The sequence below is a fragment of the Electrophorus electricus genome, chromosome 11 (genome assembly GCF_013358815.1).
Source record: "Electrophorus electricus isolate fEleEle1 chromosome 11, fEleEle1.pri, whole genome shotgun sequence".
Classification (NCBI taxonomy): domain Eukaryota; kingdom Metazoa; phylum Chordata; class Actinopteri; order Gymnotiformes; family Gymnotidae; genus Electrophorus; species Electrophorus electricus.
In genome coordinates this window covers 21,252,227-21,268,888 of record NC_049545.1, presented here as the reverse complement: position 1 = coordinate 21,268,888, position 16,662 = coordinate 21,252,227, and the positions used below count along the sequence as shown (strand labels likewise).

Genomic DNA, 16,662 nt, shown 5'->3' with positions numbered 1-16,662 from the left:
AATCTTTATTTTCCATCGGTAATCCACGATGGGAACACGGGACCTCGAATACGAGGAGCTAGTCTTCCTCTAGACAACCAACTAAGCGTGTTTCGGCTTGACACAATAGGACCGCTAATGTGCAGCTCCGTCTCCTCGCCTCTCCTCGGGCTAAAAATAGAGCAGGGAGTGAATGGGAAATAGATGAAAGCAATTAGTAATCAGGGGATTGTGAACGGGGCAGGTGCGATGAGTAGTCCCTAGCGGGGGTGGGTGTGTCTCCCCTGCTAACTGGTTGACCAACCGTGACAGAACTGGAGCCTGGTTGTTTTCATGTGCGCAACTACGCACTCTCACTCTTTGTCATTATACATTCATGCTATGCCCAGAGACTCTTATTCTGTTCTCTGCTTTGCAGTCGTTCTGCCAGTTCTTCCTGCCTTTCAGGTGTTCATTGTGTTGTGCGTTGTTACATCTCCTGTCCCCAAAAGATGCTACAGATATGTGGGGACTCTCCCATACAGCTTCCTGGGTATGTGTGTTTGTGTAGGTGTCATATTTCCCACTACGGTCACATTACAGGTACCCTGCCTTGAAATATTTAAATTAACCTCCCCAGCATCTTATGTTTATTCTATTCTCTAGAATGAAAATATTAGATGTTTAACAATTCAAATCATATGCAGTCTGTGTTGCTGTGGGGGTTTCATGTTGTGCATACATATTTATGTAGGGGGAAGAACAACAGATTAAACATTTGTAGGCTGAAATGTATGACGCAGATAAAGCCCAAAGCTAAAATCATTACTTCTCTAATGTACAATTTGATAGGTAAGGCCTCTTTAAAGGTAGGAGAACCATTTATAGAGCCCCAGAGCGCCCCCTATACATTCCTAAACATTCCTGATGTTGCCAGGAATTTATACCAGGATGAGTTCTTTACCTCAAGCTCACTCATCATTCTAATCTACAATGAGGTTGCTCTCTATTAAAGGTGACACCAATTTACATATTGTATTGTAGTTAATTATACATCACTTTTTTTTTTTTTTTTTTTTTACTGAAATACATTTTTCGCAAATTGATATTGCTGCAGCTTGCTAACTTATCTACTCGCAGAACTCTCAGAACAGTGATTGCACTTGTCTCCTTCACTCTCAGGCTGTATCCCAGTAATTTACTGTCTTCTTCACTCTCAGGCTGTGTCTCAATAGTTTATTATGTCTCCTTCACTCTCAGGCTGTGTCTCAATAGTTTATTATGTCTCCTTCACTCTCAGGCTGTGTCCCAATAGCTTACTGAATACACAGGTTTACTTGCTTTGAACAGATGTGGTAGCCATGTGGGTCCATAAACTAGTTAACACTGGTAACATATTTACTGAAGTGGATCAGGAAAGGTAAAAGAACACGTAGGAAAGGACAGTTTAGTAAACTGCCCGTAGGCGGTCTGGAGAAATGTAACTGAACGCTGTCACACCTTTTTCTTCGTATCTCCCTCTCTTACGCTCCTCCTACAGACTCTTCCTGTTTTGTGTTGACAAAACAGATGCATTATTGTTTCTTCTCTGTCTTTCCTGTTCATCTCTCCTGCTCTAGATTTTGAGCTGAAGCAATGAACAGGGCAAAGGCAGCATCATCTTAAGAGAAGAGGGAAGACGAATGAAAAGGCCACTATTGTTGTTGAAAACATAAATGTGTTTACAGTGTTTCAAGATGCAAAATGGTAACAGACTACTTAGAGATAGTTCAGGTTCAAGTTTGGTTTATTTGTCACATACATAGTCATACATAGTATAACTCGCAGTGAAATGGTTGAGTAACAATATTTAAATATGGTACAGACGAAGAACCTCAACTCAAAGTGGTCCTGTGTCATTAATAGCGATTTACTGGGACCGCTTCGTCATTGTATTGTTGTCTATAGTTAAGCCATTTTTTTCTCAGCAAAATAGGTAATTTGATAATTACAAAACTGGAAAATGACAATTTCTGTTATAATTTGTACCTTCATTACACTTGTTACGTGATTTTTCTTTAATATTTTTTGTTTAACACGTATTACATTATAGACTACAGATAAAAGCATAGTATTAAATCTTATACTGCAGGGCTATTACTTAGTTGTTAATCTTAAAACATACTGTTTAATTATCAGTAGCTTAATTATCAGTAGCTATAGTGAAATTAAGAAAATAATAAACACAACTCTTTTCTTTTGGGAGTATGGGGCAAGAGGATTACTAAAACCAGTTTATTGGTCTTGTAGAATAATTTCCAAACTCTAGCCAGTCATTACAGGAACAGATTCAGTGGTATGATCTTGCCAAAGGGGACATGTACAAACTATCAAATTTATGGACACCATGAAGCATGACATATGTCTTTAATAATTTGTTGTGTTAGAAAAGACCTCAGGGCACGGACCCGGATCCGAGTCTGCTGGGATCAACCGCGCAGATAGTCCTTTGTGCAGGTACAGTCATTTTCGTTAGCCTGTATTTATACTGGAACACTTTACAATGCTTGCTCAATGCAAATGTAAGATCTTGAACAGATTACATTTGGTAAACAATAGGTTTACTGTTCATGTTTTCAGCGTGACACTGCTAGTGTTGCAAGATCCTGCCCCTATTCCAACACTCAATGGGACATCAACATCCTGATCTGCCTTACAGTTACCCCACGCTTCATACGTAGCACTTTTGAATGTAAAATCTTATGCAAGTTATTGGGTTCGGGGGCAGTAACTAATAAATGGGCAGACCTGTAAAATTGTGTAAAATAGCAGTACAGATATGAGCATAAATGATGGCTGGGGAAGAAAGAGAAGAGTTATAACAATTAAATCATATAACAGCAAAAAGAAAATGACTGAATTAAATGGTCAGGATAAAACAGACCATTCATACAAATAAAGAGAAGAATGACGTGAACTGAAAGGGTGGGGCAGTAGCTCTTACATCTATGTGGAAATGAGGAAGGAGGAAATTACTGTCGCGTTACGGCCCTGCCTCCTCCTCAAACGTCGATGTGTGTGTGTGTGTGTTCGTCTGCGTTGCCACACCCTATCGTGTCATCCACCTGTTCCGTATTATGTGGAATTGTCTTGAGTGTATGTTCTGGGAATGTATGTATGTGGGAGGGGTGTGTCTATGAAGAGAATTCCGCACAGTTACTATAGCCATGTAATACCTTCCAATTCCATTTCTTATTCATTTTTATGTTAAGTCTTTATCAAAGACAATTTTACTATTTACTTTGGAGTTTGACACATACACTAGGTGGTATTCCCTTTTTATTTATATGACAAGGACTCTTCTTAATTATGAGACTTTATTACTGGAGCGGAATAAATATAAAACAGATATTTTGTTTGGGAACCAGGGAAGGATTCCTTGTTCCTTTGTTTGGGAACCAAGGATTCATGTCAAAGCAATTACTAAATCAACATTATATCTGCTCAGAAATATTGAAAAAAGCAGTCTTCTTGTCAAAACAAGACCTTGCAAAACTCATCCATATATTTATTTTTAGCAGGTTTTATGCTGAAGTAGTTTTATACTGGACTGCCACTTTCAATTCCAAGTAATGCCACAATCCATTCCAGGGACAAGCACAACAGGAAAGGTCTAAGCAGAGGAAACAGGATAGGGTTAACCAAAATGATGAAGATTGTAACACACCAATAACTCCAAATACAATGATGCACCAAAATACATAAGCACAATTATTAAACAAACATTTAATCTTAACTAAATGAAGGGACCTGGAGAGGCACACAGCATCCTGGGAGTCCTCACCTAACTGGGACACATCCTGGGAGTCCTCACCTAACTGGGACACATCCTGGGAGTCCTCACCTAACTGGGACACATCGTGGGAGTCCTCAGCTAACTGGGACACATCCTAGGAGTCTTCACCTAACTGGGACACATCCTGGGAGTCCTCACCTAACTCTTGCCAACTGGGACTCTTGCCATGCTGTAGGTCATGTTAAAGATGTGCTGAAGGATTCCAGCAGCTGCTCAGCACAGTCTCAGCTCAGCACAGTCTCAGCTCATCACAGTCTCAGCTCAGCACAGTCTCAGTTACACACATATTTTATGTTAGCATCCAATGTTTTGTCATCCCTCATCGCCAGACACTGCAGTGAACGCATTCAGCTTTGATTCTGGACTCACACGGTGCACGATGCAAACAGCACATTGTGCTGCTGCTGAATGGCATGAGAATACTCACGATACAGTGAGAATGGACACAAAGATATGACACAGAGTTCAATGTCTGGCTTACAGACTTTACTGGTAATGTGACCAGGATTACACCATCTCTCCTTCATAAAATCCAGCCAGTATATCTCACTTTCTCTTATCAGACTGGTTATAAACTCTGTCCACCATCACAAAAGTAAATCTGTTTAGATGAATATGGGAGTCTGAAATGTCTGGATTCAAGCATGACTGACTGTGTGAAACATTTATGATAAAACAAGTAGTTTGTCCATTATATTTGCCAGCAACAAATAGCCACCTAAAATTATCTTATTGAGCTTAAATCAAGCTTTTAAAATATTTTCTTAATTTTGTTCGTTAAAATTAAAACCGTTTTATACTTTATAGTAATTTTTATATTTTAAACTAATATATATCTCTAATAAAGCTTAAAATGACTAATCGTACATAGTAAAGAAAGCGTTCGGACCACTTCTCCAATAGAAGAAGCTCTAGTTACCCGAGAAAGCGGCTGTCTTCTCATATTTTCATCCAAATGCAGTACTACAAAATACAAAACAAATCCCACTGCTAACCTAATTATATGACCTTGGAGTCTGTCAGCTGAATAACTCAGTTGCATTATTTTATTTTTAACATGGTTACTGTTACACTTCTTCAGCGCAAGCAGCTTGAGTAAATGCAGCAAGGATGTGTGGCGCACGTGTAGTGCGAAAACTCAGATTTAGCTATCGTAAATCAACAGAAAGTTTAAAAAGTTAGGTATTACCAAAAAAATGAACACATTTCATTTTTTTTTCATTAAAAAATTACAAAGGGGAGTGTGACAGAAGCTGCTAAGAAACGACAAAATTAACAATAACAGACAACCACAGACACGTAGCTACTATAACAGGAAGCCATCTCAAAATGACTGATTACTGCCACTATGGTCATACAGCGAGATTTTGTTTGGTAGCTCACAGAGACACCAGCAGCAATGAAATAGTAAAATAACAAAAATACAGACAGAATCATTTTCAGAGCCACATATGTATATAGTGGACTTGGATAGTACAGTAGACAGGTATTCAACCCATTGGACAGTTGTATTTACAGTGCTGGATGTAAAGTGTCAGTGCGTTAGCAGCAGCTTGAGGAAGTCTGAGTGGGTGGGTGAGACAGGCTGGTTTGTTTGCTGTCATCAGTCTTTAGCATCTCTGGGTATGTCTGTAGTATGTGTGCGTGTAGGGGGGTAATGAAGGAAGAAGCGATTCCTCAGTCTATTAATATGTGTCCTGATGATCTGGAACTTTTGCCTGATGGGACGGGGCAATCCCTCTGATCTGTGTGGGCTGAGTCCTTGATAATCTTGGTAGCCCTCTTAAGTAAGCGGCTAGCATAAATTTTGCCCAGATTTGGGATCTTGGTTCCCACAATTCATTGTGTGGTCTTAACTATCCATATCAGGTTTCTCCAGTTTTCTGCAGTGCACTTAGTGTACCACACTGTGATGCAGAAGCAGAGATCGGTTGTGCTTCTTTGGAAATTCACTAAGAGCCGAGGGGGAAGTTTGGCTTTTTAAAGCTTTCTCAAGAAGAAAAGACCGCGCTTTCTTCACCAGGTGCGAGGTGTTAACGATCCATGTCAGGTCGTTTGTGTTGTGGAGGCCCAGGAATCTGATGTCGCTGACCCTCTCTGCCTCATCACCATTTATGTGGAGGAGGAAGGTGTTGTTTTCCTGGTACTCTTAAAGTCCATGTCAATCTCCTTTGTTTTAGTGGTGTTCAGGACCAGGTTAGAGGTGTTGTCAGCGATCTTCACTATAGTATTAGAGGAGTGGATGGATGTACAGTCATGTGAGAATAAAGTGAAAAGGACCGAGGACACAGCCCCGCGGTGCTCCTGTGTTCAGTGTGGGGAAACACCCTCGCGGTGATCCTGTGTTCAGTGTGAGGCCACAGCCCTGCGGTGCTCCTGTGTTCAGTGTGAGGCCACACCCACGTGGTGCTCCTGTGTTCAGCGTGAGGCCACAGCCCCATGGCGATCCTGTGTTCAGTGTGAGAGTTGATGATGTGCGGTTGCCCATGCTGACGTTCCGTGGTCTGTTAGTGAGGAAGTCCAGAATCCATGAGCAGATTGTGCTGCTTAATCCAAGATTGCTGAGTTTGTCTACCAGATTATGGGTGCCTATTGTGTTGAAATTGGAGCTAAAATCTACAAATAGCATCTTGGCATACGTGTTGAGATGCTTCCGATGTGTCAGGGCCATGTGAAGTGCAGTTGAGATTGCATCCTCTGTTTATCTGTTTCCCTAGTAGGCAAACTGCTGGCTGCCCAAATCAGTGGGGATGTTGGCCTTCATGCGCGATAGAACAAGCCTCTCAAAGGACTTCATAATAACTGTTGTCAGGGCAACAGGGGGATAATCACAGAGACACCTGACTGTTTGCTTCTTGGGCACAGGAACAATAGTGGTGGATTTGAGACACGTGGGAACTACAGTCTGCTGCGCCAAACTGGTGAACACACTAGTTTGATTTCAGGGTGTGTCCTTGAAGCCTGCCTGGTCCCGCTGCCTTGATAACGTCCATCTTCCTCAGAGTGGATTGGACTAGATGGCATTGTAGGGTGAGTATAGACCCCTCCCTAGGCGGCATTGCTGTTTGAGTTCTCACTCTGCTGGTGTGGTTGTCACAGCGTACAAAAAAAACTGGTTCAGGGTGTCATGGCTGGTCAGTGAGGTGCTATTCTTGTAGTTCGCTGTAGCTTTTGTGCCTCGCCACATGCCGCGCGGATTGTTGTTTCCATGCATTACTGTAAGCCAGACTGTCCCCAGAGACCATAGATTTCTGTGGAGTCATGGTTTTTGATTTGAGAGCACCTCAATGGTGTCAGTGCAGAAGGCGATGTAATGGACGAGCTACGTTCCTTCAAGTCTGTACTCTGTGCAATCACCTCACAGTCTGTTTTCAAACAGTCCTACAGCAGTAAAGTAGATTCTTCAGACTCAGTCAGGCTCTGCAGATTACAGGTCTGTAGGATGGAGTCATTTCTAGTGAGATGTGGTCAGATAGACCAAGGTATGGATATGGGGAAGCTTTATACACTCCTGGGATATTATATTACATGAACCTGATGGAGGGTATTCGTGGCGCTGGTTGGGAAATGAACACTCTTGTGCAGTCTGGACATTAAATCTTTAAATCCACATGATTAAAATCCCCTGCTACAGTTACAGCTCCTCTGGATACACAGGGACCCCAAACAGGCTCAGAAATAAGTCACTTTACCTTTTTGTTCAATTTTTACTTATTTCATTTCAACTTTTTATACCTTTACATGACTATATTTAGATTAAGTGTTTTATATCTATTTTTTATTTGTAAAGCACATTGAATTGCTGTGATGTTTGAGGGCAAACACAAGTGCGAAGTACAATCGAGAGAGTAGAGGTTGTCACAGACTTCAGAATAATCCATGAAAAATGAGAACAGAGATAAACTAAGGCAGGAAGGTTGAATTAATGAGCAAAATGAGAAAAACAACACACAGGCAGTATAACTTCCATTACCAACAGAGAACAAAACAGGCAGTTTAGTTCACAGACACAGATGGAGCACAAACAAACAGCATTTAGAACCAAAGAAGTAATAACTAGGGAGGCATCAGAGAAGACAGGGAAACCCAAACAAGATGGGAGACATGAGCAAGCCAGAGAACACATGAAAGGCGTAGAGGGAACCTAGAAGACTGACCAGCAAAGACATGGGCTTTTAAATAGGAAGACCAATCAGACAAACTAGCAACAGCTGGGAGTCAGAAAGGTGACAACACGGAAGTAGACAGGTCACCGTGGAGACCGGAGATGCTCGTACTGAATCCAGCACAGGACACAACTTGGTTTTCTGACGTGGTTTCTCCTCTCCTGCATTTTACTGGCGGCTGATTTTAAAAGCAGCTGAATGTGTTATGTCTGTGAGTGCTGTATGTAATATGTATATCTGTGTGTGCCTCATGTAGAGTGGATGTCAGTGAAGGAATATGTATATCATGTGGCTTGTGCATAGTCCTTTGGCTAACATGGTGCTTTTAATGTGCCGTATAAATAAAACCAACTTAAAGCTGAGCTTGAAAAGCAGGCAGAACATGACAGGACAGGGATGGTCATTTAGATCTGGTTTTGGGTCAGTGAGAGCTGCTCTTCTTCCATCAGAGCCACACAGGTCCTCCCTCTTATTGCCATCTCTCCAGAGGTAAATGAGAGAGAGAGAGAGAGAGAGAGAGAGAGAGAGAGAGAGAGAGAGAGAGAGAGAGAGAGAGAGAGAGAGAGAGAGTGGTATTTATATGTTAGGCTGAGAATACTTCATAAAAATGAGCCTGTATACTGTACAGATGTGCTGTGTAAAACGTGACTTTGGTGTCCCTCAGAATGCAGCAGCAACAGGCTGAGATGAAGAGTGGAGGAGATGACTAATAGCATTACCTCAGATCCACCTTCATCACACACTTTCTGGCAAGGCGTCATGGTCCACTGCCGCTGACGCACGCCAGGGTTCAGAACAGCCTCCCTGGCTTTTCCGTGTACCGGGCGCTGTGCAGCACTTTCCATTTACTTCATTCACTCCTCCTTGCAGTCATACTTGTCTCATATAAAACACAAGGTCATACGTACAAGGTAGTGCTTTGGCTACAGAGCTGAGCTGGGTGGACAGACCTGGGCGTGGTGCTTTTATTTTTACCCCCTTCTCAATGAGATTAGAACTACTCGATATTTCTCAGACCTCTGAGCAGAGACAGAGCTTGAACTCGAGTTCCAGGTGTGGGTACTGTGTGCTGCGTTCTGTGTACTGTGTACTGTGTGCCATTTACTGTGTTTTGTGTTCTGTGTGCCGTGTACCGAGTTCTGTGCACTGTGTGCTGTGTACTGTGTGCCTTGCAGTACTGGTGAAGGAAAGAGAGGTAAGCTCCAATGGACTGAGATTCCTGACGGAGTTTTACTTACTAATCAAGAAGAATGCAGGAAGTGCATTAATGCAATCAGGGTGTATAGCTGGGCACCTTCACCCCTGAGTCATGTAGGCAGTACCTGCTGTGGCCAACATCGTTGACTCTCTGTTGTCACAGGGAGTTCTGACGCCTATTGTGTCCCTCTCTCAGTCAATCCAGTTAGCAAACCAGGGGGAGAGAGTGGTGTGTCCCACAAAATTTGAGGAAGGTTGATAACTTAGCTATTCCTCTCCTATCATGCCAGAGGGCTGTAGCATTATCAGCAGCATTCCACACACACACACACACACACACACACACACACACACACACACATTGGGAATTGAGTTACCGAATATTAGTTTCGCAACACACTTCCTGTGTCTGCTTCATTTGGGAGCAGAAACATCAGTGATTACTGGAATCTGATTTCTTGACTACTCTTCCAGAATTGCTCAGTAATAACTAGTTAATTGCTTTATTGTGTTTCTTTCTTGTTCTGACTCTATTGTCTTTGTTCTTTTTCTATAATAACATATCCAGGAAGAAACTGGATACACTTCAGGTGACAGGTGGAGTCAGGTGTGTATATGTGTGTATGTTTGTATGGGTAACTGGATATTGGCTGAGAGGGGTGGAGTGTGATGTCCCTGCAGTAGCTTTGCTATAGCCTCTTCTCAGAGATCACACATGAAGGAATACGTTTAGGTAAGTTTACTTCAATTCATATTTAGTTTGGTTCTTGAGAACTTTGAAGGCATACTAATTGATCTATGGATCTAATGAAGAAAATCCAAACATGCTAATAATAATCTCTGAATATTAGTACAACATTGCTTTTTTTCTAAGCAATGTGGAACAGTTGATCTTTTCTGAATGCCTATTAGAAAATGTTATATTTATATTGCCAGTTTTGATATGTATTGTCAATATATCTTTGAGACAGATCTAATGAAACAGAACCAATTTAAGTGTGAAATCAACTTCTGTCATCTACAAGAAAATAACTCTATTTTAAATTTTTTTTGTCCAAACTGAAGTGTCACATTTCCACACAGTTCTACAGCTATAGCCAGATCCAAAAAAACACACTCTCCACCTCTCTCCAGCCAGCCTAGCATATATGGTCATTTGCAAATTTATTCAGCATCATTTGCTCTTGGGAAATGTGAATCTGTATCTTTAGATGGTATTTTAATCAATCCTAGCCACGGAAGTACATTACAGCATGGAAGGGTTATATTTATTAATTTATTTGTTTAATTGCTTGTTTGCTTGTTTGTTTAGCACAAATTGGTCAGAAGTCATAAACTGGTGTTAATTTATATAAACGTCATTGTGCTTTCCGTTTTCCCTGTAAAGTATTCCAGTATTTTAGTTTTTTAATGTCATCCCATTACTTTTGGCTCATACTCATATGGGGCTCTCCAAACTAGCAGAAACATCAATATTATTTGATTTCCCCCCCCTTTTCCCATTATATCATATTATCCAATAAGAAGCAAGCTGAACACCGCAGGCTTGTGGAGATGCTGACATCAGCCGCTTTGATGTTTGTTTTTCAAGCTGATTTCCTTTTTCTTGGGCCTAACTCATCTTGCGTATGATGTGGATGAAGCCGGCTGCTCTTGCTTTTGCTGTTTTGCCAGTTTGTCCTGTCTTCCTGCCCTCTCATTTTCATGATTTAAAAAAATAAATCCAAACAAAAACCCAACAAACACTGAATAAATATAGCTTTGATTAACACATTAGGCTTGGTAAAGGACCTGGTGGTTGATCAGTGAGATGGTGTAAATATTAGAGTAGACTAATCAGATTTAAATGTATGTAATTGTCTTTCTGTAGACTTAGACATTTCAGTTAAGGAGCTGAGGTTGTGCAAAGACTACTGGGATTGTGACATTGCTTTTGTAAATCAGAGATTAGATTTTATCCTCAGAAAATGACTGGTGGGGATTTACTGACACGTGGACATTGTCTGGTTTGCATATGATTACTTCAAAGTTGAAGTATATTTGAAAAATTCTTGAATTATTCTAAGATCATGGTACTTGGGGGGGGGGGGGGATTCTGGGAAGGCGTGGTCTGTTCTGCACACAGATGACATGTTCAAACTGACGCAACAAAAGTCACCAGGCACCTTTGAGATGAGTGTTGGTGGATTAATGCTGTATCACTTTCAGAGACTGAGAACATATGACGTTGACATGTGTTAATTCATTCACTTGACGACTTTAATAGGGCGTTTGTCCGTTGTTTTCTTACTTTTTTTGTGTAGTCATTTCCAGATATGATATGTGCTTTATAATAACTATTTGCTTATTTTGCTGTTTTTTTTGTGTGTTCTTTTTTTTAGAACCGACAATGTTTACCTCAGCCAAGATCCAGAAGTTTTTTATGATAGTAACATGTTGGCTGGGAGGAGTTTTCACATGCTTGGTGTTCTTCCAGTACACCTCACGCAGCTGCTCCTTTGACTCCATCCATCCTTATCCGCAACAATCTTACAAGAGTCAAATCAACAGCAGTGCCACGCGACAGCAAACCAGCCCTCGGCCGGAGAAGCCCACCACTACTGCAGCCCCTCAGCCGGAGAAGCCCATCCTGTTGTTGTGGATCTGGCCAGAAAACTACAGGTTTGACTTTGGCGACTGTAAAAGATTCTACAACATCGACGGCTGTCAGCTAACGGATGACAGAAACCTGTACGACCAGGCGGATGCGGTCCTTATCTTCCACAAAGCCATTAGTTGGGATATGTCCAACCTTCCACCATCTCCTCGTCCGCCTTTCCAAAAGTGGATCTGGTTCCATGTGGAGTCACCCACTAACACACCGAGAGTAGCAGGCATTGAAAATCTCTTCAACCTGACACTGAGTTACAGGAGGGATGCAGATATTTCTGTGCGATACCCACTGACAGTCAGCAAAGCCCCAAACCCGGAGTTCGTGATGCCCAAGAAGGACAAACTTGTCTGCTGGTTTGTGTCCAACACCGCCCCCCACACTGGAACGGGGACCAGGATGAAGTTCTACGAGGAGTTTAAAAAGTACATTAAAGTGGATGTGTTTGGCATGATGGCCGGCAACCGTCTGAATGAACAAGACTACTATCCGACCATGGCCAGCTGCAAGTTCTACCTGTCTTTCGAGAACTCCATCCACAGGGACTACATTACGGAGAAGTTAAATGGTCCGCTGTCAGTAGGCACTGTCCCAGTAGTGCTGGGACCCCCGAGGCAAAACTACGAGGAATTTGCTCCAGGCGATTCGTTCATTCACGTGAATGACTTCCCTAATGCCTCGGTGCTGGCCGATTATCTAATCCGACTGGACAAAGACGAAGAGGCCTACAGAAGGTACTTTGACTGGAGAAAACACGTCACGGCAACTCCTCATCTCATTGAAAGGCTTCAAGAGTTCATCATTTACATCTGCCATGCTTGTGAATATATTGGAAGACACAGAGAATATAAAGCAGCTCATGATATATACAAGTGGTATTTTTCTTAAATGCTAAGAATTTTAGGAAAAATGCTTTTTGGGTTACACTGTAATTGATAATGCATAGATAATACTGTACTTTTTAAAACTTTCATCTGCCCACTGCCTTAAAGAAAAATGTCACTTACAGTATCCTGAAAAGCAATAGAGAAAAAAATTAATGTTGTAGAGCCATAAGTTATTGTTTACTTGGGCAGAATTATGCAGAGACTCTTTTAGGACTTTTTAAAGAATGTATGAATGTATTTTGAATGTATGAATGCACCTTACCTCTGTGGTGACTCCAGTGGCAGTCACTGCCGTGTTTCTCTAAGCTCTGACTAGCTGGGTGCTAGAGAGGAGAGCATGTTAATGAAGGCAAAACAAGCCTAGATTCAGCACTGCTACCAGGTACTGTCACGTTTGCCAACTTGTTAAATGACTGGGATCTTTGGAGAACAATAAGGAAGGAGTCGTACCGATGGCTCAGAAAGCTCAGGGTAAATGGACTTAACAGTGTCCAACTCAGATTTATGCTGGCTCTGAGCTGCTATATCACGTACCTTCCCCAAGAATAATAGGTGAATTGGTAATGTAACACTAGTGTGCGCATTTCTGAGAAATGCTGTTTGTGTTCTTATTTGCACTGCTGTGCCTGTTTGGTGGCATAAAGGGAGAGTGAATGTCAGTGGTAACTGTTTTTTCATAACCTGTTCTCTTTGTTTATTGCCATATCCTGTTCTCTTTATTTTATTACCATAATGTCACGGTTAGTCCCGTCCAGCTTCCATGGTCCATGTTTTCCCTGACTTGTGTATTTTAGTTCCATTCCGTAGTTTCGTTTTCTCCGCCCCTCATTTGATTTTCCACACCCGTCCCTCGTTTCTAGTCTTGTTAAGTTCATTGTTTATTTGAATCTGTGCATTTGTGTTCATGATTAGGTGCATTGTGTTTGAATATTTGAATCATTGTGTACGTTTGTGTGGAATATATTGAATGTTTGAACGTATTGCATATACATCTGTTTTACATCCGTAAGTCCGTCTTTGTTTCCAAGCCTCTGTGTCTGTTAGCCTGTTTGATTTTAGCCGTTTTGTTTTTCCTTACCTTATGTTACTTCTTAGTTTCTGTTATAGCCTGCTTCCCCTGTTTGCCTTTGTGTGCTTTTGCTTTGTGTTTCCTAGTCTTCATTTATCCTAGCCCTTGTTTTTGTTATGCATTCTAAAACGCCTCGTACTGGCTCAGTGACCCTGGACTGCCCCAACCACTACGACTCTGGATTTGCCCCTAATAAATCTCGCTCTTCTCCGCACATGCGTCCACCTCCTCACCGCTCAGCATTACACATAACCGATTCTCTTTGTCTTATTACCATAACCAGTTCTCTTTATTTTATTACCATAACGTGTCCTTTTTGCTCAACTGGGTTTTCATGATGTGCTTTAATGTGAACTATGCTTTACTGAAGTGTTACTGAAGGAACACTTTTATATATTCATTTTTTGGTTGCTAAAAAGGATACTTTGTAGGGTTACATATCTCCGATATCTCAGTAACATTCTGAAGAAAATTGCCTAGGTTTATACTTGAAAATAAATCAGCATTTTTGATGAAAAAACTTTGTAAGCTTTATTTTTTTATTATTTATTTATTTACTTATCCATTTAATTAGTTGCATAGTGAAAGCCCTGTAGAACTAAGTAAAATATGCTCTCAACTATTAAAACATAGTAATTATAAACTATTAAAACATAGCAATGATATTAATGATAAACTATTAAAACATAGTAACAAACTATTAAAACATAGTAATAATAAACTATTAAAGCATAGTAATAATAAAATCATATTGTGGCACACTTACTTAGAGAGAAAAAATGTTTTATTTAAAAAAAAGCTTCGTTTTACAATAATTTAACACTGTTAAATACACTTTCAACACAGTTCAACAGTTCAATGCTTCTTGCATTTTGTTTGTTTGTTTGCTTTACTCTTCACAGATTAGAAGTATAAGTGTGATCCTTGTGAAACTGTTTTATGTCTAAAGTAATGAGCAACTAGATTTATAATCAGCAAGACTACTTAATAAGGCAAATTTATTTGGTGCCTTTATGAACCAATACAAACGTAAAACAAAATATGTATATGAAATAACATATTTAAAGGGAATGACACACATCCTTTGAGTTACCCTTTTGGGGTAAAATGTTTTTTTCTTTTGTCAACTTCTGTGAAGACTGCATTTTGTGTATGTGTATGATGGCAGAAAGGAAATGAACTTAATCAAAAGTAGGTAAGTGGTAAAAGCCCAGAGGAGGTGCTAGCAGGTGATCCCTGTGAATGTAAAGGACATAATTTCAGATGCTCTTTTTTGTTATATGTTCAGCACTACTGAACACCCAATACTGATGATACTCCAGAAACCTTAAATCAGTTCTTATTTCAGAAAATAAATGATTCTGTGAAATACACATTATGTCTTCGGCAGCTCAAACTCCATGAAATGATGTTACTTCACTTCTGATGTTACTTCTGTTTCTGCATCATCTATTAGTTCTGTGTGAGTTAGTAAGGTCCAAACCTATTCTCTCTATCTGTCACTTGCATCACTGACCCCAATATACTCTTTCAGCATCAATTTATAATTATTGCTAACCACTTAATCTCTTAGGTTGTGACTTCATATCTAAATTAAAGCACGAATATTGTGTTTAAAAGAAAATGCAAATTTCTCACTGGCCGTTGAATCATATAATGACCCTTTCTGTCTGTGACTCTGCATGCAGTGCTGTGATTCTGCAGGAGCTTCAGTCAGGTCCGCGAGCCGAACACGGGGATCAAGTGGGTCTGGTCTCATGGGAACCATACATGGTGTATAGCTGGGCACCTTCACCCCTGAGTCATGTCAGCAGTACCTGCTGTGGCCAACATCGTTGACTCTGTTCTCACAGGGAGTTCTGACGCCTATTGTCCCCCCCCACGCACACTTAATCATGGTTGATCTGTGCTCTGCTTTCATTAGCATGTCTCTGCACGCACGCGCACACACACACACACACACACACACACACACACACACACACACACACACACACACACACTTCATCATGGTTGATCTGTGCTCTGCTTTCATTAGCATGTCTCTGTACGCACACACACACACACACACACACACACACACACACACACAAACACACAAACACACACACACACTTCATCATGGTTGATCTGTGCTCTGCTTTCATTAGCATGTTTTTGCATGCACACAGACACACCCACACTTCATCATGGTTGATCTGTGCTCTGCTTTTTTTAGTGTGTCTGTGTACACAGACACAGCCCATTTTTGCTTTTACATTCAGAAATAAACAATTAACTTGGACGAGATTGGACTTTGTCTAGGTTGAACTTGGACTAGGTTAGACTTGAACTAGGTTGACTCAGGGTTTTGTTGCCTGCTGTCTTGACTATAAGACCCTATACTCTATATGCAAAAATGACTGATCAGATTGAGTGGCCACTTGAGCTGATGTCAGCCTTCTCTACCCTGAAATCATCTCTCTGCTCTGCTCCTGCATTAGGCTTGCCCAACTACAGCCTGCCTCTCCATCTCTACATTTGTGGGCATGATGCGCACACTGCAGGGATGTTTGCACAGGAGCATGGTGGAGGTTGGGCTTTGGCATACCTAATGAAAACTTTAGATAATGCGGTGCATGGTCTGCTGCTACTGTTTTGGTACAGAACACCGAGAAAGTCGTGCTGTCACATAATTGCAGGCGTGTGTGCTTCCCAGTCGTATAGCATTTGTCAAGGTAAAGGGATGTGACACCCCAACTGTGACTGATGAATCACTGGGTAACTCTCTCTATTCGATTCACTGCCCACGTCTTACGGAGAGCACCTGCACATACCAAGAGATTTACAAGAGATTTGCAAGAGATTTACCGCGACCTTTCACCGACCATGTGCTCCGATTCTCGGCGTCAGGGGAAGAT

The 16,662-nt window shown here is 41.2% G+C and overlaps 1 protein-coding gene across 1 annotated transcript; it reads left to right on the top strand.

Moving 5' to 3' along the window:
* The first annotated feature begins 6,755 nt into the window (after nucleotides 1–6,755).
* Nucleotides 6,756–13,506, top strand: LOC113587875 (4-galactosyl-N-acetylglucosaminide 3-alpha-L-fucosyltransferase 9-like). The gene is made up of 3 exons (XM_027026796.2): nucleotides 6,756–6,823; nucleotides 9,725–9,763; nucleotides 11,538–13,506. Exon 3 carries the CDS (start codon nucleotides 11,546–11,548, stop codon nucleotides 12,692–12,694), a length of 1,149 nt encoding a protein of 382 aa, XP_026882597.2. The 5' UTR covers nucleotides 6,756–6,823; nucleotides 9,725–9,763; nucleotides 11,538–11,545; the 3' UTR covers nucleotides 12,695–13,506.
* Nucleotides 13,507–16,662: the final 3,156 nt, after the last annotated feature.

Excerpts from the sequence above, each read along its gene's own strand:
- LOC113587875 (XM_027026796.2), top strand. The coding sequence starts at position 11,546 with ATGTTTACCTCAGCCAAGATCCAGAAGTTTTTTATGATAGTAACATGT.